This window comes from Marmota marmota, unplaced genomic scaffold (genome assembly GCF_001458135.2).
Source record: "Marmota marmota marmota unplaced genomic scaffold, marMar, whole genome shotgun sequence".
Classification (NCBI taxonomy): Eukaryota; Metazoa; Chordata; class Mammalia; order Rodentia; family Sciuridae; genus Marmota; species Marmota marmota.
In genome coordinates, this window is record NW_026000174.1 from 30,587,737 (window position 1) to 30,612,918 (window position 25,182).

The 25,182-nt window shown below is 39.8% G+C and overlaps 1 protein-coding gene across 1 annotated transcript in view; it reads left to right on the forward strand.

Annotated features, from left to right (window-relative positions):
* The window catches only part of Gtf2h1 (general transcription factor IIH subunit 1), a 28,129-nt gene extending 18,980 nt beyond the window's left edge, over positions 1–9,149 (forward strand). Inside the window, exons 10-13 of the mRNA XM_048788204.1 lie at positions 2,175–2,265; positions 2,545–2,660; positions 4,583–4,675; positions 7,488–9,149. Of these exons, the coding sequence (XP_048644161.1) occupies positions 2,175–2,265; positions 2,545–2,660; positions 4,583–4,675; positions 7,488–7,574 (387 nt within the window). The 3' untranslated portion in view covers positions 7,575–9,149. The remainder of the gene's footprint in view (positions 1–2,174; positions 2,266–2,544; positions 2,661–4,582; positions 4,676–7,487) is intronic.
* Positions 9,150–25,182: the final 16,033 nt, after the last annotated feature.

Sequence of the window (25,182 nt, forward strand, 5' to 3'; positions counted from 1 at the left end):
ATTTATAATAAAAATTTTACTTGATCTAGCAGCCAAACCTGGTTCATGAGGTATATTTGGTTCTCTTGTCTCTTTAATCTCAACTTTAAGTTGGAACAATTTTTCAGTCTTCCTTGTCTTTCATGACCTTGACATTTAAGGAGTATAGGCCAGTATTTTGTAGGATATCCTCAACTTAAGTTTCTCTAATGTTTCTTCATGATACACATTTTTTGACGCTAATACTACAGAAATTATGTTGTGTCCTCAGTGCATCATCAGAATTCACATGTTCTAACTTTTATTTTATATGTATATATATATATATTTGTGATAAACATTTATTTATTTATTTATGCTGCTGAGGATCAAACCCAGTGCCTCACTTGTGCTAGGCAAATGTTCTACCACTGAGCAACAGCCTCAGCCCCACATATTCTAACTTATAATATTAACTCTGATCATTTAAGGTAGTATCTGCTGGTTTCTCCACCAATTTTTTTTCCTTTTGTAATTAATACATCTTGTATTTTTTAATCTAATCCATACATATGGATTTCTGCATGTAAAAACTCCATTGCAAAATTTTAGACACAGAAGCCCTGATTTGAGTTGTTCCACAAATGATTTGTTCCTTCCTAGAGCCACAGGCCCTGGCACTTGTTAGGCACTCATTGAATAATGGATTAATTATGTCCCTAAATGTTAATACTGACACCATGGGGAATATATTTTCTCCCCCTTGGCTTTGTTTATTCACTTTCTTCAAAATAAAAAGGGGTTAGGGATGTAGCTCAGGGGTAGAACACATGCCAAGCATTTTCGAAGCCCTAAGTTCTATCCTCACCAATGTAAAAAAGAAAGAAAATTAAAAACAAATGATAAATTTTCTATTATCTTTCTTCCCCATCTCCACCTCCAGCACTTATCAAGGATACATGTTAACATATTTTGGGGGCAGGCCCCGGTTGTGAGGGGTTTTTTGTTTTGTTCTGATGATGGAGAGCCTCATGCATGGCAGGTATGCTCTCTACCATCAAGCTGCATTCCCGTACTCCATTGAATGTTTTATTTGACCTGTTTGCTTTCCATAAACTCAATTTTACCTACAATGGTAAAGAGTTGAATTGAAGTAGTGCTTCTGAAAGGACTTAACTAGGGGCTGGGGATGTGGCTCAAGCGGTAGCGCGCTCGCCTGGCATGCGTGCGGCCCGGGTTCGATCCTCAGCACCACATACAAACAAAGATGTTGTGTCAGCCAAGAACTAAAAAATAAATATTAAAAAATTCTCTCTCTCCCCCCCCCACTCTTTCTTTAAAAAAAAAAAAAAAAAAGAAAGGACTTAACTAGGCAAAAGTTAGTGAGTTTCTAGTTCCTATGGACTTGCCAATTACAGTAGTTCCTCCTTAGCCACAAGAGATACCTTCCAAGTCCCCCAGTGGATTCCAGAAGTTGTGCATAGTGCCTTTAATGCCTTTTCTATCTTAACTAAGCATTTACCAAACACTGTGGTCATAAGTTTTGCAGCTTGAGGTATAGAAGCAAAACTAGCATGAATTTTTTTTCCTTCATAATTCATAGATTTGTTTTTATCATAGATCTTAGTAATCTCAGTATATACTTTTTTTTCCATAAATCCAGAACTTTCACCTCATCATTTAAAGGAAGCACCTTCTGACTTCTCTTTTGGCATGTCTGAATTGCAAACATTACTATTTTTGCATGTGGGGCCATTATTAAGTAAAATAGGGGTTAGACAAGTCCAAAAGTTCCACAACAGTAGGTCTGGTAACCTAGATGGCTACTAATTAATAACAGGCAGATAGTATATACAGCAAGGATGCACTGGATGATTCATGTTTTAGGCTGTACAGAGCAAGATTTCATTATGTTGCCCAGAACTGTGCACAATATAAAACTAAGATTGTTTATTACTGGTTTTCCATTTAATATTTTCATCCCATAGTTGACTACAGGTAAATAAAACCAGAGAAAATAAAACTACTAATAAGGGAAAACTGTATTTCTAGAAAATAGGTTTTTCTCTTGCTACACAAACCATTTCTGGCCTCAAGGGAAATAATTTTCTCTAGCTGCTGAATTTTATAGAAATAAACACTTGACCTTCTGGTATAAATGGAAATGTTAATTCGGCAAAAAGACAAAATCAGTTTCTATGTCTCCTTTCTTTCAGGTTCTCTCAAGTAGTGCCGCTAGTAGTACCATCACAGCACTGTCACCTGGAGGAGCACTTATGCAGGGAGGGACACAGCAAGCCATAAACCGTATGTGCTGGGCCACTTTTTGCTATACCTTTGCTTAAATAAGCTCTAAAGAACAAGACCACGGGAGTGCTAAAGTTAATTGTTTTTTCATTGGGGCACTTCTGGGATCTTTGCTGATTGGTATGTGGTACTGGGAAGTGAATCTATTGCCTCATGCATGCTAAGCTTGTTCTCTGCCACTGAACTACACACCACTATTGCCTTGAGTGATCATTTTTTCAAAGATTATACATGTGTGAAAATAACTTTTGTCCTGTGGACCTCTTCCTTCTCTTGCAGAGATGGTGCCAAATGATATTCAGTCCGAATTGAAACATTTGTATGTGGCTGTTGGAGAACTTCTGCGGCATTTTTGGTCCTGTTTTCCTGTTAATACACCATTCCTAGAAGAAAAGGTTGGAATCAATTTTAAACACAGCTAGTTATTATGTAGTGAGTTCATGAGATATTATTTTGAAATTAGAAAATTTTATTATTTACCATTTGCCAGACAGTGGTAAAATTATTTTGTATATGTTATGTGATTTATTCCTCACTGTGTCTTCATATTTTTGGTTTTACCCATTTCGTAGATTAGGAATCTCAGATCTAGATCAGTTCTATATTTATGATCATATAATTTTAAACTTAAACATAACTCCATGCCATAATAAATAATGGAAGAACAGTGGCCCAAAACAAATAATATGTGTAAAATTACTTATTTGATACATTTTCATTGATAGTAAAATCCAAAATGAGAACTAACAACAAATATAGCCTTTTTTCTCCCCTTCTGTACTGGGAATTGAATCCAGTGCTTCACACATGCTAGGCAAGTGCTCTGTCACTGAGCTACATCCCCAAACCAGCATTAAGTATTTAACACCAAAACCCTTTTAGCCAAGTAAAGGACAGTTGACAAATGAGAAAATATTTATAGCATTAATAATAGCTTTCCTTATATAGTTTGCTCTTTAAACATTTGTTAAGGATAAGAAGTTGGGAGTACAGTTCAGTGGTAGAGCATGTACTTCTAGCATGCTGGAGGCCCTGAGTTCAGTCCCCAGCACCAAAAAAAACGAAAATCAGAAAATGAAAGAAAAAGATAAAGATCTCAGTAAAAAGAACAGGCAGGGGGTGGAGGTATAGCTCAGTAATAGCATGTTTGCTTAGCATACTTGGACCCTAGTACTGAGTGGTGGGGGTGGAGAACAATAGGCAGTCCAGGTATAATCACATCTGTAACCCTAGGTACTCAGAAGACTGAGGCAGGAGAACTGCAAATTTGAGGCCAGCCTGAGCAATTTAGGGAAATCCTGTCTCATAGTAAAAAATAAGAAGGCTAGGGATGATAGTTTAATGGTAAAGTGCTCATTCAACCTCTATTTTAAAAAAATAGAAAAAAAGAAGAAAAAAAAAAACTTTTTTAAAAAATAAAAAAGAAGACGCAGCAGAGGCAACTCACTAAAAAATGCAGACAGCCAGTGAACTTAGGAAATTTCCAGACTCACTAATACTAAAATAAAGCAACAATGAAAGTTTTTTTTTACCCAGTAATTTGCAGAAGAATAAAATGATCATTGTTGGCCTACTTGCTAAGAGAAGAGACCTTTTTTTCCACTTCCATAAGTTCTTTGACTTAGAAACTCAACATTTAGAAATTTAACCTGTGGAAATAATAACGTGTATAAATATTTAACCACAGAAATGTTTCTCTGTTAGTAAGAAAGAAAAACTGGAAATGGCCTAAATATCTACCAGAAGGGGATTGATTGGTTAAAGAAACACCTGGTATAACCAGGCACTGGCCCATGCCTGTAATCCCAGTGGCTCAGGAGGCTGACACAGGAGGATTGTGTGTTCAAAACCAGCCTCAGCAATTTAGCAAAACCCTGTCTCAAAATATGAAAAGGGTTGGGGATGTGGCTCAGACGTTAATCACCCCAGGGTTCAATACCTGATACCAAATTAATTAATTAATTAGAATTAAATAGGGTGGGGATGTGGCTCACCTGTTAAGTGCCCCTGGGTTCAATCCCTGGTACCAAAAAGAGAAACATCTGGTATGTTCTCACATTGAAATATTACACATCTATTTAAAATAGTGACTTAGATGAGTATTTACTGACTCAAAGATTCACATTAAGCCAAGTCAAATTTTGTAAGAGCATGTACATTTTTTATACATTTACACACAAAGCAAAATATCTAGAAGGCTATGAATTATGAACCAAAATATCAAAGATGACCTGTGAGTAAGTAGTAGGATATAATAGATATATTTTTATGTTCTTTCAAGATTTCTTTGTAATTCATTGTTTTCTATCTTTTTTAGGTAGTGAAAATGAAAAGTAATTTGGAACGATTCCAAGTTACAAAGCTCTGCCCATTCCAAGAAAAAATTCGAAGACAGTATTTAAGCACAAATGTAAGGCACCAATCTGATTTTGGCCTAATTTTCTTTCTCTTTGTAGTAAACTAATGAGCTTTCTTTGATATAAATAAGCAGATACTTTGTTCTTTTCTGTTGCTTAGTGTACTGTTTTTTAGTTGTAAAATGTCATTCATTCACAAGATTATATAAAAAAGTACATATACTCACCAATCAGGAAATGTACTGAGATATTACCATCATTCAGATATTCTGAGTGTATAAAGTAAAACATGGAGAAATGATTGTTAAAAATGCATGGTGAATTATGACCTCTCCATATTTTACTTTATACATTTGTATAAATGTGTATACATATGTGTATATTCCTAAAAAATGTATATTACTAATTTGGAAAAACTAAGCAACACAAGCCTAGCAACATAAGGAAAGGCAGAATTAGTACCAATAAACTGAACAGTTCTGATTGTTTACAGCAGGTAAAATGAATAAGTGAAAATGTCACTTTGTGCCCAGGATTTTTAGGATTGTCTTTTGTTTGTTTGTTTGTTTTTGCAGTGCTGCGGATTGAATGCAGGGCCTTATGTAGATGAAAGGCTATACCCAGCCCTTAGCATTGTTTTTAAAAGGCCAGATTTCAACCACACAACATAGTTTATGTGTAGTATGCAATTGTTTCTGGAGATGACTTGTGAAGAATAATATATACAAACACAACACCTAGTATTTCAATAACTAGGGGTTGTGGCTCAGCAGTAGAGCGCACCTAGCACGTGCAGGGTACTGGGTTCGATCCTCAGCACCATATAAAAATAAAATAAAGGTATTGTGTCCGGCTACAACTAAAACAAACTATTTTTAAAAAAATAAAATAAAAAACTAGAGAATCAGAAAGGGAGTTTGTTTCCTGTCTTTTTTAGGTAGTGAAAATGAAAAGTAATTTGGAACGATTCCAAGTTACAAAGCTCTGCCCATTCCAAAAAAAAATTTGAAGACAGTATTAAGCACAAATGTAAGGCACCTATCTGATTTTGACCTAATTTTCTTTCTCTTTGTAGTAAGTGTGCTTTCTTTTATGTAAATAAGCAGATACTTCGTTCTTTTCTGTTGCCGAAAAGCTTACAACTGAAAGCTTGTAAAACGGTTTTCAAGATAGGGCAGCCCAGTTAAAACTTGCACAATATTGTTTCTTTGGTTAATGAGCTGGGCATGATGGCACATGCCCTGTAATCCCAGCAACTCAGTAGGCTAATGCAGGAAGGTTGTAAGTTCAAGGCCACCCTCAGCAACTTAAGGAGACCCCATATCAAAAAATAAAAAGATAGCTCAGTGATAGAGCACAACTCTTTCAGTCCCCAATACCACAAAAAGAAAAAAATTAAATTAAAAACTGAAAAATCTTTATTATTTAAGACTTTTTCCAAGTGTTTATTCCTTAAGCATTCTAAGTGCATTTTCTCAAAATATAAAAATTGCATATTTATAATCATAAAAGAAGTTGGGAATGTCTCTCAACAGTAGGCCGAGCATTGCAAATAAGTTTTGAAGTCTTGTGCCTTCTTAGTTGATTATAATTGTTTGGAGCGCTATATTGAAAGGGGTTCTGAGACCATGTGTAGCCTTACAGAAGGATATGGTGTTTATCAAATTGGTATTGTTCCCTATCAAGTAGAATAACTGATTTTTATAGTTTCCAGACAGCCAGATACCATAACCTTACCAATCATAATAATCATAATAGGTGTGTCAAGTGAGGGGGATTGATGGGAAGTATTCTGTGTATTGAAACCAGAGCCTTATGTATAAAGTACTCTACCACTGAGCTATATCCCCAGCCTAAGTTTTTGTTTTAGTTTTATAGCTCTCAGATCTAAATCATTGAAACACTAAAAGTATTTTAGGACCTCCCTGCCTCCATCCCCATCCTCCCAGAATTGACTTACAGATTTAACTTCCAACCACATAAACCCTGTACACTTCTAATGAAATATTCCAATTCATTCTATCTCAGTCAGTGTGATCTGGCTAACATCTAGTTACACATATGATGAGAGCAAAATTTTTCACTCAGATCTACAGTCCTAACCTAAGATGTGATGTTATACATTATTTGAAGCATTTAAACCATTTAAGTTTTCTGTAACCTACTATTCTACATTGCAGTCCTGAAATGTTGAAACTGAAAAGACCCTTAAAAACAGTTAAAAAAATGCTTCACAAAATTGTGCAATAGAATTAACTGCAGGGGCTTTTAAAATTCAAATTCCTGGGGGCTGAGAATGTAACTTACTGATAAAGTTCCTGTTCAGCATGTATGAGGTCCTCTGTTTGATCCCAAACACTGCAAAAGAGAGTAAGGCATTTTTCATATGTTCTGTAAAAGATAATGTTGATACAACCATCCTGGCCTTGGTCAACAGACCAGTGTCTTAAAACCAGAAATTACCAACTTAGAGCACAGTTAAAACTTGCGCAATATCTTTTCTTTGGTTAATGACAGGGCAGACATCACAACAGAGACAAAACAGGTCATTCTGGCCTCTGCACTGTACCATACCATCTCCCTTACTTTTCCCTACGGAATGTGTCAGATAGGCTCCAGGTGTAGCTCAGTGGTAGAGTGATTGCCTAGCATGTGTGAGGCCCAGGGTTCAGTCCCCAAAACCACAAAAACAACAAAATCTCTCTGTTAATACCTTTGCAGAGGGCTTGCACATCCCTTGTTGATTATGGAAGTACTGATCAGCTAGGACAATACTCTAGAAAGTCTGTGCCAAATTTGAGTTGGGAGCATTAACTGCCCCTGCCTTTGCCTAGTTGTGGTTAAGTGTCTTGCTGTGTCTTTCAGTTGGTAAGTCACATAGAAGAGATGCTTCAGACAGCCTACAACAAGCTACACTCGTGGCAGTCACGGCGCTTGATGAAGAAGACGTGAGGTCCATGGAATTCACAGGTTTTGTGAGATTGAGAAAACTGTGACCTGCAGTGTCTCTGGAAACCTGGCCTGTCAGACATGCAGATGAACACAAGGAATAACAAGAAACGTCTGCACCATGCCAACTCCCAGAGCAGATTCCATTATATTTGCACATTGGGAACTGAAAGGAAGGAAGGGACTGTGATTGAGCTAAACTCTGGGGAGGTAAATTAAGGCAGAACCAAAATGAGCTAAGTTGCAAATATATATGTATATGTATGTACATATATATGTGTACATATATATGTATTTAAAGACTGTTTACTGCAGTTACTCAGGAACTGCTTTTGATTCACATTAAGCTGCTTTCAGAAATTAAAAAAAAAAACAACACTTTTTTAAAGGGTGCATTGATAAAATCTAAGGGTTTTTGTTTTGTTTTTTTTGGTTTTGTTTGTTTTGTTCTGTGTAAATTTTTTCCCTAAGTTTATGGCACAGGGTAGACCTTAAGTATTTCTCCTCCATCCTCCACCTGGATTCTCAAGTTTTACTGAATTCTAGTTGTACCTTACATCAGTTAAAGAGATTACTTTATAAAATAAAGCAGAGGGAGACTGTTGCTCAACCATCAGGAAACAGTTATAGTCAGAAGACATCATTGGTCCTGTGTTTCCTACGGAAATAAGAAACAATAAATATTGCACTGAATGTTTGTGGTTTGGAGTTCCTAAATAAAGGGGGAACATATTTGCAGAAAGTCCCGCGGGGTTTTAATGCAGATTTTGTCAGAAGACAATGGCGCTGCATGTTTTTCTTTGAGTGCAAATGTATATTGCTAAGATTTTTTTTTTTTAAGATGGCATGTGCTTTGAAAAGAGAAATTGCATTTTTAAGAGTTTCGAGTGAGAAATATAAGAAATCTTACTTATTTTCACCTCTTTAGAAGAAATAAAAGATGTTTCTCATATCTCCTTTTCTCTGTTATCTGTTACTGTCTTTGGCGAATCGATAATCATTGCATAGTGACTGAAAAGCCGAAATGCAAAAATATATTTTTTTTCCTTGTTTCTGGAACTCGTGCCATATTTTGTTCCTAAGAGGATCAACTTTACTGTCTATCTAAGACTTCAGATGCTTGTATTAAAAGTTACACCAAAAGTAAAAGTTTTTACAGATACTCTTAACTGGAATACATCTTGTGGTTTCTCATTATGTGTGATACTTACTTGAATGGACTGCTCAGGGACCACCCATTCTTTTTAAAGCTGTAATACAAGCTGGTTATCCTTAATGCCTAGACTTGATCAAAATATTCATACCTTGAGCTGGAAAAGTAAGGGCATATTGCCTTATAATATTTCACAGAGCACTTTTCAAATATGTTATTACCACAATTACTCTGAGTAATAATAATGGAGCAAATAGAAAAACATTTAAATTTAAATTAAGAATGTATGTCTGGGGCTCTGGTTGTGGCTTATTGGTAGAGCACTCGACAAGCATGTGCAAGGCACTGGGTTCAATCCTCAGCACCACATTAAAAATAAATAAAGCAAAGGTATTATGTACAATTACCACTAAAAAATATATTTTTTCAAAAAAAATGTATGTCTGTTGGGAAAGGCAGGCATAGATAGAATGCTCTATTTAAAGATTAAATGATACATGGAGCCTGAAGAAGACAAAAACAGTTTAGGTTGTGGACATAGTGGTACATGCCTATAATCCCAGCAACTCGGAAGGCTGAGGCAAGAAGATCGCAAGTTTGAGGCCAGCCTTAGCAACTTACTGAAACCCTGTCTCAAGACAAAAATTAAAATACTGGGGGTGTTGCTCAGTGGTAAAGTATCCCTGGGTTCAATCCCCAATACCAAGAAGGAAAAAAAAAATTTATTTTTTTTATGAGAAATTGGGTAGGCTTTGTTTTTTGTTGTTTGTTTTGGTACCGGGGATTGAACTCAGGGTGCTCAGACATTAATAAAATACAAAATAGGGTAATCTTACCTTACCATATTTTGTATTTTATTTAGAGACAGGATCTCAATGAGTTGCTTAGAGCCTCACTTTTGCTGAGGCTGGCTTTGAACTTGTGATCCTCCTGTCATGTGCCACCACGCCCGGCTGGGTAGGCTTCATTTAAAATGGCAAATTTTAAAAAGCTTCTCAGCAAAGGAAACAATAACAGGAGAGAGCCTATAGACTGGGAGAAAATCTTTACCACATGCACCTCCACGATAAAGCACTAATCTCTAGGATATATAAAGAACTCAAAAAACTAACACCAAAAAATAAATGAGATAAGGAACTTGGACACTTCCCAGAAGAAGAAATACAATTGATTAACAAGTATATGAAAAAATGTTCAACATCTCTAGCAATTAGGGAAATACAAATCAAATCTAAGATTTCATCTCACTCCTATCAGAATGGCAATCATCAAGAATATAGGCAACAATAAATGTTGGCGAGTATGTGTTAAAACAGATACATTCATACATTGCTGATGGAACTGCAAATTGGTGCAACCACTATGGAAAGCAGCATGGAGAGTACTCAGAAAACGGAATGGAACCACCATTTGACCCAGCTATCCATCTCCTTGGTTTATACCCAAAGGACTTAAAATCAGCGTACTACAGTAATACAGCCATGTCAGTATAGCAGCTCAATTCAAAATAGCTAGACTGTGGAACCAAGCTAGGTGTCCTTCGATAGATAGAATGGATAAAGAAAATGTATATACTCAATGGAATATTACTCAGCTTTAAAGAAGGGTGAAATTATGCCAGTAAATGGTTGGAGTTGGAGAATATCATGCTAAGAGAAATAAGCCAATCCCACAAAACCAAAGGCCGAATGTTTTCTCTACTGTGCGGATGCTAATTCACAATAAATTGTTGGGGGGGTGCAGTTATTGGGAAGAATAGGGTTACCTTAGATTAGGTAGGGGGACGTGATGGGAGGGAACGGGAGGGGGGAGGGGATGTGAGGATAAGAAGATAGTAGAATGAAACAGACATTATTACTTTATGTATACATGTGACTACATGACCAATATGATTCTGCAACATGTACACTCAGAAAAATGAGAAATTATATCCCATCTGTTTATGATATATCGAAGTGCATAAATGCATTGTCTTTCTGTCATAACTAAATAAAACAAATTTAAAAAATTTAAATCCCTAAATAAAAGTTTCTGAGATCAGTGTACATGTATGAATCTGTAACAGTGAATACCACTATTATGCATAATTATAAGGCACCAATAAAAATATATGCATAGATAAATAAATAAAAAGGCAAATTTAGCTAAACCTTGGAAATTAAATAGGATTTTTTGCAAGATAGAGAAGAAAGTAATTTGTTCTAGACTAAGGGAAGAGCTTTGTGAAGGTTTGAAAGACTCCCAACATGTTAGAGAAGCAGATTTTAGGTTGGAGGCTTAATTGTGAGGGACTGAGAAAAAGGCTTTTTAATTCAGGTTGTGAATGTTCTTGCGTGCCAAGGGAAGAAATTGAGACCTTACTAATTAGGTATGGGAGACCTGGGATACAAGTTAGAGCTTATGAAGTTTTTTTTAATATTTGTTTTTCAGTTGTAGTTGGACATAATACCTTTATTTTATTTATTTTTATGTGGTGCTGAGGATCCAACCCAGGGCCTCATGAGCGCTCTACTGCTGAGCCACAACCCCAACCCCTTATAAGTTTTTTAATTTTTGTTTTTATGCTGCTATTGTTTAAATAAAAGGTTCTGGCAGTTAGGGAAACCAGAATCTAGAATACTTCTGAATGTTCAGGTCTGGTAATTTGGTTAAAATTAAAGTGAAGTCCCAGTAAACAGAGGACGGGTTGGGAGGGTTGAGTAAAAACATTCCTAAGGTATATGTGACCAGTCCCATAAGGGGTGAAGAAATCAAGGGGGGTTTCAACACAGGTAGCTGTTAATTTCTTTCATTTATTTATTTATTTTTATTGCGGTACTGGGGATTACCATCCCCCAGACCTTTTTATTTTGTATTTTGAGACAGGGTCTCGCTAAATTGCCAAAGCTGATCTTGAATTTGTGATCCTCCTGCCTCAGCCTCTAAAATGGCTGGGATTGCAAATGTGTGCCAACACGCCCAGCTTATGCCAAACACTTTTCCTGCTATATCTCACTTCTGATTTCGCAGCAACCAATGGAACTGGTAGATCTACAGATTATTTATCTATAGATTAGGAATGGTTTGGAGAGTAAATAATTTACCCAATTCACACCCAGCAAGTAGCAGAACAGGAATTTGTCCTAAACTGCTAAGTCTTCTCTAGTCATTAGAGTTGAGAAGTCTGTGAAATTGGAACTTTTATTCCTGATCCCAGGCTTTCATTGTCTAATATCTCCTTTGACCATTCTGTCATTTCTGCCTAATTCTATTCTGTGCAAACCACATCATGAGGTTAGTCGGCCTAGTAGGTCTCATTGACCTAATTAGCTACAAATTATGAAAGTATGTCTTGCCTTAGGAAAATGAGTTTCTTGGGTTGGGGAGGTGGCTCAGCAGTGGAATGCTTCCCTGACATGCACAAGGCCCTAGTCTCAATCCCCATCACCACCAAAAAAAAAAAAAAAGTTTCTTGTAGAAAGAAGCATAGAGTCAGTAGTGTCAGTCTACTTTGAACTTAAATTACAGAATGAGTAAGTACCTTGATATTTGCTTAAGTCTGGAACAAAATAATGTTTGAATGTCGATACCTGCTCATCCAGACTGAGGATGTAATCCAGAAAGTGAATTCCTATTGGTGCATACACCATCATTCTCAAGCTGACAGTGCCCTGGAATGGAAAGCAGCCAATTTTAAACTTAGATTTGCTGTCTCCAGTGTGAAGACTTGTATGGGATTCCTCCAAGATTACCTCTGCCCTTTCCCAGTTTAGCTTGTTCAAGACTCAGCTGTTCTCCCAGTTCTCAAAGCCAGGGAAGTCTTAGTTATTTTCAGCTCTTAAATTGTCCAAAGCTGGAACATTGCCTCGAACCTGGTTAAGGAGTGATCAGCCTTAGTAAGTAGTTCATCCCCTTGTTTGGGTGTGTATTAGTCAAACAGAAGAGACTTTGGAAATCTTGGCATCTAGTGGTTTTCAAACTTTGTAACCACAGAACCTTGTTTTTGTTGTCATTAACAGACCCCTAATACATGTAGCACACGTGTGATGGTACCTGTTGAGATCCAGCTCCTCCTGTCTCCCTAACAGAATATGACACATGAAAAACCAATACCCTCTCTGACCACGTGGCAGCCTGGGAGGCTGATACTAGGAATGTGCAAAGTTGAAGTATAAGATAGTTTCTGGCTTAAATTTTACTGATTTGTCCTCATAGAAATAAATAGCAAAATGATAGACTTAAACCCTACTCTATCATCAATTACATTGAATATAAACAGGCGGAACAATTGGATCAAAAAACAAGATTCCAAAAAACTATGTATCTATATGCTAATTATAGTCACAGAAACATCTATTCTGACCTCACTGGACTTATGTTCCCATTAGGTGTCAAATTCAAGTTTGTAGGTATTAATAGAGTTCAAAAACATTAATCATTCTAAAGTTTTTTTTTCTGACCCTATTGGCTAAGCAAAATACAAATTACTTACCAGATAATGTCCATTTAAAAAACCGTAAAGGAGCTGATGTGATAGCACACTCCTAAAATCCCAGCCACTTGATAGTGAGGCAGGAGGATCCCAAGTTTCAGGCAACTTAGACCCTGTCTTAAAAGGGCTGTAGATATAGCTCAGTGTTAGAGCACTTGCCTAGCATGCATGAGGCTCTTTGTTCAGTCCACAATTCTGCAAAAAATAAATAACTATAAAAAAGCATAATTCATGTCTTTTTTAAACATTTGAGGAGTACTGGGATATAAAATACTAAGTATCCTTGTACCCTTTGTCCACATCTCACTCCTATGGTAACAGTGCATTGGTGGGGGTATTTTTCCATGCCGTTAAATTATTTTTCTAACCAGTGACCTGAATTTTTTTTTTACAAAGAAGTACCTGTGAACATGGCCATGCTCCTTAAAATAATCCATGATGAAAGGGCTTGTCTCCTAAGAGAAGAATCTATTTCCGGTCCTATTTCTTTAGGCCAAATCCTTGTGCATTTTTGTCCTATCCATTAGCATCCAATTTTTGGCACCTGGTTATTCTGAAAGCAGGTTATGCCTACGCCAAATAAAAATCCTTGGAATTTTACCATACCAACCAGATCCTTTCTACCCTAGAACATTTAGATTCACAAAATAGGCAGCAGAGAGAAAGAGCGTTCCAACTGAACTTCCCAGGGTTTGTTGACCCTTTGGCAGCAACAGAAACATAGTACAGCAGAGCTGTCCAACACAGCACAGACTCTGGACCTAGGCTGTTTGGGTTCAGATCCCATTTGCGTAGCTCACTAGCCATGTGACCTTGAACAATTTACTCAATCTGTCTGCCTGTGTTTCTTCATCTACAAAATGGACCTAGTAGTAGTGTTTAACCGAGGGCTATTGAGAGGCTTACAGATGAGAGCCTATAGACACTTGGAGCAGAGTATCACACAGGAGAAGAACTGTGTGTTGGCTATCATTAATGCTGGTATGGGGCTCCCCTGAGCCACACAGTGAAAGGTTGCTACATCTTGATCTCATTGTTTAACCTGAGAAACCTAATGAAAGAAAATGGTAACCATGCACAAGACCCTTGATTCATTTTCTTTGGGGGGGGCGGGGGGAGAGAATATGCTGAGTTAGCAGGAAAGCAATTTTGAAACTTGATTTGATAGGCACAAAGGGTTTTATCTTCTAAACAAAGTCACTCACAGGCTTCAGCTAGCATTTTCCTAGACCTAAATATGGTGGTTTGACATCAGAATAACTGCCATCCTGGGATGTAGCTCAGTGATAGAATGAACATCTAGCATGTCTGAGGCCCTGAATTCCATCCCCAGCACATGCTCATGCACACACACAGGCACAATTGTAATATCACAATTAAAATGGACAAGAAGGAATTTCTTTAAAAACAAAATAGTGATCCATTTTCTGTGTCATGTGAATGATAAGTCTAACTTATGTTAAAGTCCTCAAGTTCTACAATGGAGCTGCCTGGGTTCAACTCCCAACCCTACCGCGTATTAGTTGTATGATTACTAAATCTCTCCATGCTTCAGTTTCTTAATTTGTAAAATGAGTATGATAATATTTTTATGAAAATTAAATGAGGTAATGTAAGTGCTCCAAATAATGCCTGACCTGAAATAGAATTCAATAAATGTTCTGAAACTTATTATTATTTACCATTAGAGGCTTCACCTCAAAGCTTTCTGACTCAGGCTGGCATATAATATCAAAATGGTAGAGAGCTGAGACAGAGAAAAAAATGTAACATCTATTAGATCTGTTTGGCAAATATTCAATAATGATTAAGCTACTATGTGCCAGTCTATAGCCCTCACCTTATGAAGCCTCAGGTTATTAAAAAGCACTGAGATGATGGGTAGAATAGACGGTCTGTGCCCTCATGGAACTTACTTAAGAATAAACCAAATCGGGCATAGTGGCACATGCCTGTAATTCCAGCCATTTGGGAGGCTGAGGCATGTGGATTGCAAGCCTGAGGCCTGTTTAGGCAAATTAAAAAAGAGGCCAGGGAGGTAGTTCTCTGGTTTAGGGCTTGCGTCGCATGCACATAACCTTGGAATCAGTCCCCAGGACCCGTCCCCCCAAAATAAACTGAGGCTTAGAAAGGTGAAACAATTTGCATAATGACCCTGACTCCAACTTGGGAATAGAAAGCTAAGATTCAAACTCAGCTTTTGAAAGCAAAATCCATGCAGCTGGAGACTACTGACCTCTCCCTACTCTCCTCACTACCTCACTACCCTGTGTCTGCAGGAGGGAACTTTCTCTTCTACCTACTTATAATAATGGAGAGCTAGAGAGTTATTTTATTTCTATCAGGCCACACACCAACAAGCACAGATGGCTCTGAGACAGGGAGACTGCTTCATTCTGAAGAACAATAAAAGGATACTTGGATCTAAAACTGCTAGGGAGGTCACACAAGCTCTAATTCTTCTGTTGGTACCACTAAGCATTCATTATGTGCTAGACCTTTGGAAGAATTCTGAAGCCTTTACTGTATTATTTTCTGTTGGCATTTCACTTTTTAACATTAATTTTTGTTTTTTTTAGCAAAGTTATGCATGCTCATAATTTTAAAAAGTCAAAAGTGTTAAATAAAGGGTACCAGGCCTGGTGGTACAACTCAGGAGGCTGAGGCAGGAGGATCAAAGTTCAAGGCCAGCCTTGGCAATAAACTGAGACCCATCACTCTATTTTCCCTCTCTCCAGCCTCACAACACAGCAATTTCAGAGTTGTTTTTTTTAAATAATTATAATGTTTTTACATTTTGATTATGTGAATATTGTTCAGCATTCTGGACAGAGTCTTGGCACCTGAAAATTGGCTAATTTGAGGAGATATTTAAAGGCACTATTTGCAAATGTGTGGCCAGCATATAAAGAAACCATGAGACAGTGCATAACCCAAGTTCCCAAGCCTAGGTCCATAAGGCAGTGGGAGGAACTGTTACCAGAAGACAAGACTCTAGGGAAGTTAATGGGCACAGTCTGCCATGGTCCCATAGGGAGGGAACCATCTTGCTCTCCTCCCTACCTCTTTGTCTCCACTCATGAAGGCAGAGGGCATATGACATGATTGCTGTGTGGTTTGCTCAAGTTGGGCTCCCATAGCCCAGAGCAGTATATAGTGTCAACCCCTAAGTTGGCCCTCTAGTTTTGAATGAGATCCTTTCAGGTTGATGAGAAGCTCAATGTCCATAGGTGGGTCTGTCAGGTAGAGGGCTTCACTAGAGCATGACTGGGTAGAAAAGCAATTTTTACCCAAACTTTCAAATGTCATTATTTATGGGACTTTTCTCTGAGACCATTCAGTGAAGAAGCCCCAAGTTTTTACCTGGGAATGAAAGCCTGGATGCTAGCTTTCTGGGAATTGCCTGGAGAGGGGGCTCTCTGTATGTAGATATTCTCTTTGCCCCTGACTTTGGTCAGTACCTCTTACCATTGTACTGTGCCTTGGTTGCATTTCCCCAGAGAATAAAGCTATTTTCACTGAGATGGGGACAGAAGATAGTCATTTTTAGTGGGAATAGGAATCTGGGAGGCTGGCATTTCCTATTATTCCTTGTTTCAGCACCTTGCTTACATCCTACCTTCCATAGTGCCTGGTCCGTCCAATTCCTGTGCTGCACAGTGCTCTGCAAGGTAAATCAGCTCACATCTCTTCCCTGTCTCCCTCTGTAGGCCCTTGAATTCACTCTAGTATCAGTCACTGCTGATGCAACTTTTGTAAAGTGTTGTTGGCAGAACTCATCTGCTGTTGCCTCCTCTTCCAGTCTTTCCATCTTTATGTGATTATACTACTGTATGTTCTTTTCCAATCACTTTAGTGGGGGTTGGGGAAGAAACTAATTTAAACATGAGTTCAGTCTAGCATATTCACCAGACATCTATTAGCACTGAATTTTGGTGATGTTTTACTTTAGTATTTAGGTGAATGCTCATCATTTCATGACTGGAGGCCATAAGGAAGGTTGGTCTAAACTGATATCACCCAAAGCCTTAGCTAGCTCATGCTTCTTCCCCTAACCTAAGCATGTCACTATGATTCCACTAAGTTCTTAACTAGTCCAGTCTTTCTCTAAGTGTGGTTGTTGGCACACCTTCAAGGGGTTGAAAGTATAAATGTCAGATTATATACATTTTTTTATTTGTAAAATCTATGTTTTGACCAGGGTATAGCTCAAGGGTAGACTGCATGCCTAGCGGGAGCAAGACCCTGGGTTCAATCCCCAACACCAAAAACACACACACATATATATACACACACATACATACACACACACACATACACACACGTTTAAATATATATATTTTTTTAAAAAAATGTACAACTGGCATATCAGGGTCATATTTGGCTAAAAATTAATCTAAGTAATTTTTTTAAAGTGTTAGGTTGAATAATGGTATTGGTACTATTCAGGAATGGCAAACATTATAAAAATGCCTACACTTTGACAAACACTAATTCTGCTGAGAAGCAACTACATGACTCAGAAAAGAGACTTTAGAAGCACATTTCTTTCCAAACAGCCCTAGGATTTGTGCTCTTCCTGCCACCTGGTCCCTCAGCCAGAATGGAACCTATAACGATTAAACCATGTGGGCCTCCCTCCCCCGGAAATCACTGTTTCTGTGGAATGAATATAGAAATGCTCTGCTCTCATCTGAGCTAGCTGGTGACAAGAGGTTACTTGTAGATGGTGTGGACTAGAAAGCAATGCCACCTTTCTTAATGCTGCCTGTTCACCTCCAGGGACCTCACTTCCTTTGTACCTTGCCTGAGAGGCAGGCTGAGGATTATGGGTGGGACTGGTAATTAAAGGTTACCTGGAGTGTTCACTTCTTCGCCTCAGGGAGAGCAGCTGGTTACTCTCCTGAAGCAGAACTGCTCTGACAAGGCAGCTCCAGGCCATCTCTCTTAGGTTGGGCTCCTGAGAGTGTCCAGGGAAGTGTCTTCAGTTCAACATTCCAAATTGCCCCAAAGGGACTTTTATATAAGGGAAATAACATTTAGGAGCACCTACTGGGAGCCCTGGCCTTCACATTTAAGCCTCACAACAACCTATAAACTACTCCCCGAATTCTCCCAGTGAGTGGCAGAGCCAGGAATCAGACTAAGGGCAATGTGAGGCCAAAGAAATGAACCGTGGTGGGAGAAAGACAATAAGCAGGCCTATTCCTGGAGCCTCCTGGACAGGAACAGCCTTTCTGAATCCACCCAAGGGACAGAGACCAGCCATTGTGTAACACCCACAGGTTTTTTTGTTTGTTGGTTTGTTTTGTTGTTGTTTGCGTCTCTCCCCCAGCTCTATACTGAGGATTGAAGCCAGAGGTGCTTTACCACTGAGCAACATCCCCAGCCCTAATAGTTTTTATTTTGAGACAGGGTCTAGCTAAATTGCCCAGACTGGCATTGAACTTGGTATCCTCCTTTCAGCCTCCCAAGTAGCTAGGATTACAGGCATGCACTGCCACATCTAGCAACACCCATGTATTTTACATTGTAGACTAGAATCACCAAAAGGAGCAGAAACTGGTAGCCCCTCCCTGACCAGCCTAACCCTGTGTATAACTGACTGCAATACTAAGTAATAATGCATTCCTCTTTTAAAAAGTGTGTGTGTAACCAAAAAAAAAAAAAGTGTGTGTATGTGAGGGATCTAGAGCAGACCTCCCTAAGGAGCAAGTCAGGGCTACACCTGGATACAGAGCCAAGAATTCTGCTATCATTTATAATCCAACATAGATGAAACAAGCTGTCAGGACAGTGACCACAAATGCCTCTTCTCTCCAACTCATTTCCTGCAATAGGATATGGTTTATTGAGCAATTACTTTGTGCCAAATGCTTGTTTGCATTAAACATTTCACAGATATGTAAGACATTTAATGTTAAATGAAAATGGTTAAAGTTTGTATGGTTCTCAATTCTAAGGCTTCCATGGTGTGTTGGCTGTAGCCTGGACTCTCTTCCTGGAGGACAAGGCAGCACAGCTGGAGGTCCTGCTGTCTGTTCCTCCTTGTCCCTTGGAGATGTGATGAGCATCCCTCCAAGTGGTGTGAGAAAAAGGGGGGATGTCTATATTCTGAAAGGACTGGACAAAAGACAGAAAGATAGGGCCTCCACAAAGGGATCACTCTAAGCTCTGTATCCTCCCAACCTTACAACTGGGACTTGACAAGACTGCACATAAACAGGCCTGCAGGAGCTGTTCCAGATGGTCATTTGATCCCTGGCGCATTCCTGGTGCTCAGTTCAGTGAGAGAGCATTCCATGCCATGCAATGATGCTTCGTGTAAACCTCATTGATTTTCTGCTTGGTCAGATTTGTGAGAGCCCTCTTCAGCAAGGCCTGGCAGTTTTCTTGGGAGTCTACTGAGAAGCATTGTTCTTGTTATTAGAGACAGTAGCCACCTCTAGTCTCCATAAAAGGAGCCTGCCCAGCTGCCACCTAAATTTCATGTCTTTGTGTGTGTATGTGGTGTTTTTTATTTATTTGGTTTGGTGCTGGACATTCTATCAGTGAGTTACATCCCCAGTCCTTTTTATTTTTTTATTTTGAGAAAGGGTCTTTCTGAATTGCTTACAGCCTTGCTAAGTTGCTGAGGTTGACCTCAACCTTGTAATCCTCCTACCTCAGCCTCCTAAGTCACTGATATTATACTCTGACAGCAATTCACAGAACTTAAGGCATTGTTTCCAATGTCCCACTCTCATTGCCCTGCCAAATTCCTTTGAGACTTTTTATCTCTCTTTGTTTTTATTATGCAGGTTATTATTCTGTAGACACAAATCCTTCTCCCTACTACTGTCCTACAGAGTCTTCCCCAGTTTGACACTATTGATTCTGCATCACAGAAAACAAAAAAACAAGCTGAACAAAGACCAAATCCCTTCTGAGATAGGGAAAAGAAGTTGAATGGGAAAAGAGGAAACACCCAGTGAACAGGGAGGCTGTGAACTCTCCCCTGGTACAGGATTTACACAGTTGAATTTTTTTTTTAATGTTTTTCTTTAGTTGTTGATGGACACGATAACTTTATTTATTTTTATGTAGTACTGAGGATTGAACCCAGTGCCTCACACGTGCTAGGTGAGTACTCTACCACTGAGCCACAACCCCAGTCCTATCGTTGGAAGCAGAGGAGATGGCATGGAGGAGTAAGAGGAGCAGGAGGTACTGCTGCCAGGGCCAGTTTATATTTGGACTGGTTTTTCTTCAGGAAACAGAATCTTTCAGAAGAAGAGATCTCTCTACCCCCACCCTGCCCTGCTCCTCCTTCTCCCTTTGAAGAACCAACAAGGGTGCAGTTTGGCTTATATGCTCTCTCTCTCTCTCTCCCTCTCTCTCTCCGGCTTTTGCTGACCACCCCTCCGGCTCTTCAATTCCATATTGACACCGATAAACAGTTCCCCTAGTTGAGAGCCTGCCAGCTCCTCAACTACCCCAGGGACTATTATATGGGGGAGGTAGCAAAAAAACTACCATTGATGACTACTGTTTGCAATCAATTTCCTGTACCCCACCCCCTCTCCCACCAGCCCGAGAGAGCAAAGTCTAAAGCCAACTAACAAAGTGGAATTTTCAACTTTCACCTCTTTACCTGAAAAGTTTTTAATGTTGGAGCCCCACAGCCTACCTCAGGAATCAATTCCACACTGTGGGGAGAGGGCAGGCCCCAAAGAAGGAGCTTCCTGGCCTTCCCCATTTCGGACCTTTCTCAAAGAACTCCCACTGGCTCTGAAGCCTTCCAGGGAAGCACAGCTGGGCTAGCTCCTTAAACATGGGGCAGGCCCATAGGGTACATTGGGTCTTTTGCAGCAGCCAGCCTTCCTGGGTTCTGCAAGGGAGCCCTGCAAGCTCTGGATCAAAGCAGGAAGGCTGGAAATTGTGGCCTCTTGTTACCATAGAGATGCTGGCATAGCCTGTGCCCATCTGTGGTTGACAGGCAGGCTCCTTTGAGAAAGGGGGAGGTGGAATTTGGGTGCTTGAGAACCAGCTTAGCCTGAGGAGGGGGGCAGTCAGGAACACCATGAACTTACAACCCCAAGGATTAGTGAGGAAGCTGATGCTGGCAGCTTTCCATTGAGATGGCCTCTGGCTCTTGCTGATACTGCAGCTTTAATGACTGGGGTGTGCCACAGGCAGAGTGAAGACTCACTGCCAAGCTGCCAACCCCAAGCAAGAGGCTGCTGGAAGAAGCTCCGTACAGTGGAAAAAACCCAGGAGTCAGAGACTGACAAAAGAGCCACACCCAGAGGGCCAGGGAAGAGCCCAGGCATGTTGAGAAGGTGCACGGAACAGGGTGCAGAGGAGAGCATAAGGCTGGGTGAGAGGGTCTGGTCCCCTAGTCACTATTACTGAAACACTAAAGGACCTAAGAACACTGCCCTTCTCTGAATTCTGGGGTCCCGTCCTGTGTCTAGTGTCTTCCCTATGAAGCAGGGGCAGGTATGACGCTGGCAATCTCCCTCTGATTTGGTGAGTAAAGGGCCTAGGTTTTGAGAACCTCCAAGGCTTCCATCCCTCCTGTGACTAAAACTGGAGACTCAGCTAAGTTTAGACAACCTGATGCTGCCAGTGTGTCTGTCCAAAAGGCAGAGCCCCGCCTTGCACACACACAGGTCATACCAGGCTAACGCCACACCAGGGACAGGAAGGCTGACCAGACAGGGCTCTGAAGCACCCTTGTGGCCAGGTGAGCTGTCTGGAAATCCCTGCCCTGTGTGACGGTCCTGGGGAGGTTTGGTCACCTTTGCCCTTGGATATCCTGGGAGCAAAGGGTGAACAGCTTACTATTCTCCCAGGCTATGAAACAGGAAAGACTAGCAGAGTGGTTTAGGGGAAGAAAAGCAAGCCTGGGAACCTGAAATCCACCTGCTTTTCAGCTGTGTGGTCTGTGGAAATTAAATGTTTTGTGCTTTGGTAGTCTTGCCAGTAAAATGCAAAAATTCCTGCTCTGCTTTCCTCTGCTGGCTGGGGTAAAAATGCCATGAAAGAATGGATGGGAAAGTCACCATAAGCCATGCACAAATGAAGGACTCAGTGAGCTTTATGTGGCTTCAGGACGAGTCTTCTCCAGGTCTTTACCAGTCCCCACAACCTGAGGTCCCTGCTGGGGTGGTGATCTGGGAGCTACCCTTTGCTCCTCTCAGCAGAATTTAAGGCTTCTGGAGCCAGAACCCCTCTGGTCCCAAGAGAAAAAGACAAGGGCCTCTGAGCAGGCTCAAGTAACTGGGCAGAAAGCTTCCTGGTCCAGCAGAACCTGCTTTCTGAGATGAGTGTTAGCTAGATGAGTGTTGTATAAATAATCTAAAGGAAATCCAGGGCCCGTAGGCCTGCCAGCCAGCATACACACAGCTCAGACCTCATTCCCTTCCCTTTCCAGCCTCAGGAAATGACAAATAGGCCTCTGTGACTGTATTCATACCTTCAATTGGCTTTGATCCTTTCAGAATTTCTCAGGAAATTGCCCTCCTTTCTTTGAGCTAGGGCTTGGGATATAATTCTCCATTTGGTAGGAAAGGTTTTAAAGAATCTACATAGGATTCAAAGAGTGATGGTCTTTGTTATTGGAAATCTGCTTTCTTTTTTTTTTCCAGGTTTTAAAAATAGATTTTATTTTTTAAAAGTTAATATGTGCATTACAGGAAAAGGAAAAACACAAGCAAAGAAAAAAATTCATCCAGTCACAAGCAGCTTAGTTGGATTTGTTCATCCAGGTCGTGCATATACACACACAACATCCCATTTTGTGTGATTGAGATCATAGTGACATCATGCTTTTCTACATATCATGAATATTCACAAATTCAAAATCCCAAAGCTACAGAGTATTTTTGAAAACCAAGAATACATTACACCATACGTTGCTGATGGGACTGCAAATTGGTGCAACCACTCTGGAAAGCAGTAGTAAGATTCTTTAGAAAACTTGGAATGGAACCACCATTTGACCCAGTTATCCCACTCCTCCTAATATATGCAAAGGACTTAAAAGCAGCATGCTACAGTGACACAGTCACATCAATATTTATAGCAGCTTGATTCACAATAGCTAAGCTCTGAAACCAATCTAGGTGCCCTTCAGTAGATGAATGGCTTCTGGAGCCAGAGCCCCTCTAGTCCCAAAAGAAAAAGGCAGGGGCCTCTGAGCAGGCTCAAGTAACTGGGCAGAAAGCTTCCTGGTCCAGCAGAACCTGCTTTCTGAGATGAGTGTTAGCTAGGTGAGTGTTTCGTAAACAGTCTAAAGGAAATCCAGGGCCTGTAGGCCTGCCGGCCAGCATACACACAGCTTAGACCTCATTCTCTTCCATTCTTTCATGACATCTTTACCCCAGCCAGCAGAGGAAAGCAGAGCAGGATTTTTTGCATTTTACTGGTAAGACTACTAAAGCACAAAGATAAATGTGGTTTATCTACACAATGAAATATTAGCCATAAAGAAGAATTATGGCATTTGCCAGTAAATAGATGGAACTAGAGATTATCATACTAAGTGAAATAAGCCAATCCCAAAAAACCAAAGGTCAATGTCCTCTCTGATATACAGATGCTAACACACAATAGGGAGGGGAGGGAAGAACAGAAGGTCATTGGATTAGACAAAGGGAAATGAAGGAAAAGGAGGGGAGATGGGAAGAGGAAAGACAGTAGAATGAATTGGACATAACTTTCCTATGTGCATATACGAATACACGACCAGTGAAACTCCATATCATGTATAACCACAAGAATGGGATCCCAATTAGAATAAGTTGTACTCCATGTATATATAATATGTGAAAATACACTCATGTATATCTAAAAAGAACAAAAATTTAAAAAAGAATACACTATACCAATTCAATCTGTACAAAAAAAATGCAATCCTTTCTTGGGGACTTAGAAATCTGCTTTAAAAGCCCTGTGAGATTGTCTTTCTTTCTATTTTTTTCCCTCCATTTTTGGGGATCAAATCTAGGAATGTTCTACCACTGAGCTATGTCCCTACTTTTTTTTTTTTTTTTTCACTTTGAGACAGAATCTCCCTAAGTTGCTGAGGCTGGACTTGAACTAGTGATCTTCCTTCCTCAGCCTCCTGAGTCACTGGGATTACAAATGAGTGCCACCATGCCTGTTTTCCTTTCCTTTTCTTTCTTTCTTTCTTTTTTTTTTTTTTGTTGTTGTTTATTTTTTGGTACTAGGGATTGAACCACTGAGCCATATCCCTAGCCTTATTATTATTATTATTATTTTGAGACAAGGTCTTACTAAATTGCTTAGGGCCTTGCTAGATTACTGAGGCTGGCTTTGAACTTATGATTCTCCTGCTTCAGCCTCCTGAGTCACTGAGATTACAGGCATGTGCCATTATGCTTGGCTTTTTTTCTTCTCTCTCTCTCTCTCTCTCTCTCTCTCTTGTTCTGAGGATCAAACCCAGTGCCTCCCATATGCTAGGCAAGGGCCCTACCATTGATCCACATTCCCAGCCTACTGTGAGATCATTTATATTTACAAATTTAATACCCCACAGTGTCTTTGGAATTTTGGAAACTGTTTTAGAATTAATGTGGGGAACAAGAAGATGACAGGCATAGGTTCATGTGGCTGTGAGTGGGGACAGTCCTTTGATTGTTTCCCACTATTCCCAGGAATACCCCTGACCATTTTCCAAAATGGGCACAACTTTGCCTGTAAGTCCTGAGCAATTTTAGAAATGAAGGTGAGTGTGGAGGCTTGACTCATAGACTTGGAGCCTTTTTGCAGGTTAGAATTAGAAGGAAAGAGACCCCTTTTTGTATACTAGTGAGGCTACATAGGCAATGTGACTGCCGCAATGTTACCCAGGGATCCATGACAAAGCTGGGGCAAGATCCTAGGTCTCCTGACTCCAGGTCAGTGTCCCTTCTCCATCAAGCTGCCTGCTATTCTTTGTTAAACCATGCCCATCAACTGTCTCACTACCCAAAGTGTCA